At 42.1% G+C, this 5,054-nt stretch overlaps 1 protein-coding gene across 1 annotated transcript in view; it reads right to left on the reverse strand.

The window, feature by feature from the left end:
* Window positions 1-208: 208 nt before the first annotated feature.
* sema4ab (sema domain, immunoglobulin domain (Ig), transmembrane domain (TM) and short cytoplasmic domain, (semaphorin) 4Ab) overlaps window positions 209-5,054 on the reverse strand; it is a gene marked incomplete at both ends in the record, with an annotated part of 49,194 nt that continues 44,348 nt past the window's right edge. The window contains 4 exons of the mRNA XM_079258795.1: window positions 209-1,023; window positions 1,308-1,402; window positions 2,540-2,703; window positions 2,827-2,942. Of these exons, the coding sequence (XP_079114921.1) occupies window positions 209-1,023; window positions 1,308-1,402; window positions 2,540-2,703; window positions 2,827-2,942 (1,190 nt within the window). The remainder of the gene's footprint in view (window positions 1,024-1,307; window positions 1,403-2,539; window positions 2,704-2,826; window positions 2,943-5,054) is intronic.

Raw genomic sequence — 5,054 nt, forward strand, 5'->3', positions numbered from 1 at the left:
AGATAATCTGGTACCATTAAACATTACAAATAAGGATCACAGGGACCTCCCCCCACCCCACCCACTCTCCAAATCTGGAACTTTGGCTATGAAAACAAGACATGGATGGTCACCGTGGTAACTCAGTCACCATAGTAACTCAGACAGTAACTATGATAACTTGGACTGTAGAAAGTCATTAGCCATGGTACCATGGTCCCCCCTCTCCTCAGATGGGGGTATTTGGTAAATGTTCCTTGGGACCTGGCAATGAGCCGTTGCAGATGACGCTCCTGCCGTGGCCTACATGCTGCATTGGTCCATTACATTTGTTGAAAACCTCCTCCTGGTCCTCAGAGTTTTCTACGTTGGAGTCTCTGCTTCCTGTACGTCCTGTTTCAGAGACGGGGGCTGTCCTGTGGTGATAATGCTCTCTGATGACATACAGGAGGACAGTGATGAGCAGACTGAGACAGAGCACCAGCAGCAAAGACACCACCACCACCACCTTCAGATAGCAGGAACACCGGGATGTCAACATGAGACCCCAATCATGGAGTTCCGCTTCCTTCTGTCTGGATTCCTTTGTCCATGTCGTCACGTTCAGGTCGGTCTGTCTGGTGGTGACAGGAGTGTCTGACACAGAAGGTTTAGTTCCTCCTGGTCCTACAGCTGGGATTTTAAGCCAAGTTGCTCCAGGCGTGTATGGTCCAGATCCAGGTCTGGGTCCAAGTTCAGGTCTAGTTTGTGTGGTAGGTGTAGGTCTTCTAGACTGGGTGTAGCTGGTTGGAGCAGGGGGAGCTTTCTTCTGCCTGAGCTGGTAGATGGCCATAGTCTGGCGGTAGCCATTCTCCACGGATAGGCATAGGTAGTGACCCAGGGTGGCAGGTGTGGCCACAAAGCTGAGACTCCCGTCCTTCAGGTGCAGGTAGAGTTCCGATGACAGCCGGCTATTTGGACGCTCCCAGAGCTGCGTGGAGAGCTGGGATGCTGCGGGACATTTCAGATGCACCACTTCATTCAGAGAGACTGAAAGCAACTCACCTAAAGGACACAAGGCTGACATACAGATCACAGCTGACCACCGTCATCACAGGAGAACCAGATCTGTCAACTACAAAACTACAAACTGTCTTCATATGAAACACTTGTAAACACAGAAAAATGAGCAACAAAAATATTTACAGCAGCTTTTCTTTCTGTTTTCATCAATGTCATACTTTCCTCTCTGCTTCATAATCCCAAGGAAACACAAATCTGCTCTGATGTTAAAACAGTCATTATCTGTGAGGAAAACGTCTCTTCATTTTTAGATAAAACAAACTTACCCATGGGCAGATTGCTGGGACTGAATCTGGTTCTCTCTGTCAAAGGAACACTGCTGCAGGCCTGTTCAACGTTCCCTCCATCCACATCCTGGCCCCTGTTACCAAAATACACCCATATCACATCAAATCACATCAAATATAAAAGATTGGACAAAACATAGTTTCTAAACAAACTATTTGTATCGTGACTAGAAAATACATTTCTTTTAGATTGCATGTTTCCATCTCTTCAAACAATGGAAAAATCAACTCATTTGTTTTCTTCCTTCATCTTACATAACTCAGTTTGTTTTTCCTCCTCACATCAGGTTTTCAGTTGTTGCAACATTTTCTGTCTGCTTTGTTTTGTTCCTTTAATCCAAAACTGATCCACGTTGGAGGATTTCCAAACACAACATGCTATGATGACCTACCACACAACTGCTAATGCTCATGTGGTTTCTTGTCTTTACGGTGTTAGAAAGGGATGTGAGAAGAAGTCTAAATATTGCAGGAAACTTTTAAATGCAGAATTTAACAGATTGCTGAACTTTCTAAAACAGGGACCTAGAGAGTGAGGTATAACCCCGAAATGCACCTGAGAAACACCACCAGGAGCCATGGACAAGTGAAATCCAAGATAACTATATGATATAAACAGTAAATACTTTAATGCAAATACACCTTCATTTTCAAGGAAATGACCAAAACCTGAACTACTAATTTGCAACAAAGGCAGAGTTATAACAGAACATATCAGCAGAGGTTCAACATAGCAAATTTAAGATGTGATATATGATTAGGGTTGCAAGCTCCCAGAGTGTTTGGTGACATCGATAAGACAGATATCTTTGTAATCTGTCCCTGTGTCATGGTTCTGCTGCTTGTGTGTGTGAGCAGGATCCTACGAAGCTTTGAGTGGAGGCTGGTCTTGCCTGCATCCACACTTTTTCTCCCCATCTACCCACATCCTTTATGAGGACTGCAGGAACAACCAGGACTTGTCTTAAATCTGGCTTCCACCAGTGTTTGTTGCATCTATAGCAGCATAACTTAAGACCTTGAAGCTTAGAGCAGAATCTCTGAAGTGAACAGAGCAGTCCTTGGTTTTTTTTAGATTCTCATATAATTTCTTTGACCTCATTACATTGAACAGCAAGTTTTCTAATTTACTGTAAACAGAGTGTGGAATAAACTCTTCTTAAAAGATAAATCAATGTGTTTTCATGGTTGTGACATTATTTTGTACTCACAGGATGCTGTGGGACTGGGAGACCTCTACACAGCTCCTGCTGAGATGATCCCATCCACAGAATGGGTCCCGGGACAGAACACACTGAGCACATGTCCAGTAGAAGGAACAGTTGGCTAAAGGGATCCTCACCACTCCCTCCGATGTCCCCACATAGATCATTCCCTGGAAAAGAAAGGAACATTAAAACATTGTCCAGATTTTTACTGACACAAAGAAGTAGAACTTGGCTTTGAATAGCAGTTAGGGTAGTTATTAACTTTAACTACTACAACGACTAATCCTAACCTTAGGAATGGAGAGCTTCAGATTTTTGACTGGCTGTGGTTTCTCAAAGACCTGAACCTCCTCGATGATGTGGGCTCCACTCTGGAGAAGCACTGCTTTATGTAGCTGACCAGCCTCTGGAACACAGGACAGCTTAGGATGTTAAACATCCAAAAACATCACAGTTGGATTTTTTTATTTTACTGCACATGTATCATTAAAACAACCTGCACAGGTAGTAATCTTTAGTGTTATTACTGAGTGTGTATTTGTATTTTCACAGTAAACACAAATATATGAAATATTAAGTAAAACAGCACAGTCCATCATATCCATAAAGTTCATGTCTAAAAGGCCAAAGAAACTGTCTTTTTCTGTCTTTGGATGAAATAATGGTGACAATGTGGGTCACTCTTGACAGATAAAGTGTTTATCATCTCATCTGCTTGTCTTTGCACCTGCTCTACTTTGGCACCATTTTGTAAGACCATACAGCCAAGCTCACTTGTTGGGTCATTGTATGTTTTTGGGCTTGTTTTCCTCAAGCTTTAGTAGGTAATGTTGCTCAAAGACATTTTTTTTCCTCTGGGTGAAGTGGTTCCTCGTCCTGATAGTAGTCTATACATTCTGTAATCATGAACAATAAGAAATATAGTCAGACCCCTCAGTTTACTGTAAATCTGTAAAAACTCTGACCAATCCAAACGTTCCGACCCAAATGAGGTGTTCATTTCTTATATTTGGTAAGCTTCTTCATGGTTGAGGGAGAGGAGTAACTTCCAAACTATGGGTCCAAAGAAAATGCTGTCACCCAAGGAAGTTCACAACATTAAAAAGTCACTCAAATCTCTTGTTGAGGAAGTTTCTGCAGTGAGGCTGCAGCAGAAAAACCTCCTGCAGGTGGCTTAAGAAGTTAAATCTCTCCATATGCAGAATGCAGAGAAGGATAAGCGGATCGACTACCTGGAGAAATGAGTAGCTAAACTTCAGCAGAACACCAAGATGAACTATCATCATGGGGCTCCAGATAAGACCACGGTGGTAGGCTCAGCCAGTGGCCCGAGAAGCACGAAAACATCCCGACAGAGCAGCAGCTGGTGGCCCTCTTACAGTCCAAAGGGACACAGCTGGACTGGGAGGGAACTGAAACCTGCCACCCCCTGTTCATCATTCTGAAGAAAAGTAATCTAGATCCAGAATTTACCAACTTGGATTCAACCATTTGATAGTGAAATGATTGAAAAACTTATTTTTTTCCAATTACATAACTTTTTGCAGACATTATTTTAGAAAAATATTGCTTTGCTTTTCTTGCAATGTGCTGGTTTTGGGGTAAAGTTCATGTTACTGTCTTTATTAATCTCATATTATTATCATCTTTATAAATCTTCATGAAGTTTTACAGTTATCATCTTGTAAAGTTATGAGATGCCTGCATCTAAGACTCTGCTCAGTCTTTCAGGAGAAAGCTGTGTTTTCACAATAACAGGAAATTCTAAAGCCAACATCTTTGGAAAGAGGACCGCCACTTTGAGCCAAGAGAGGGAACATCTGCTTCTTATCAAAACTCTGCTTACTGGAAAAGAGAACACATTCACTGAACTGAGTCACTCTCATAAGACATGCACTCACACTGACTCCACACACACACTGGATTGTATTAACTTGTATGTAATGTCACGTGATACGTTGTTGAATAAAAGTACAGGTACATCTCAGAAAATTAGAATATTATTAAAAGGTTCAATATTTTTCATCTCTCATGTCAGAATGTGAAACTCATATATTATATAGATTTATTACACATAGAGGGAAACATTTCCAATATTTATTTATTGACATGTTGATGATTGTGGCTTATAGATGATAAAAACCCAAAATGCAGTGTCTCAGAAAATTAGAAAATTACACAAGATCAATGAAAAAAAGGATATTTTAAACAGAAATGTCAGGTTTCTGAACAGTATGATCATTTCCCTGCACTCAGTACCTGGTTGGGCTCCTTTTGCATGAATGACTGCATGAACGCGGCGTGGCAATGGAAGCCACCAGCGTGTGGCGCTGCTCAGGTCTAATGGAAGCCCAGGTTGCTTTGATAGCAGCCTTTAGGTCGTCTACAGAGTTGGGTCTGGTGTCTCTCATCTTCCTCCTGACAACACAGGTCCTCTACGGGGTTCAGATCAGGTGGTCTGTTGGCCGATCCAGCACAGTAACAGCGTGGTCATTGGAGCAGCTTTTGGTACCTTTGG

The sequence above is a fragment of the Telmatherina bonti genome, assembly GCF_933228915.1.
Source record: "Telmatherina bonti genome assembly, chromosome: 19".
NCBI lineage: Eukaryota > Metazoa > Chordata > Actinopteri > Atheriniformes > Telmatherinidae > Telmatherina > Telmatherina bonti.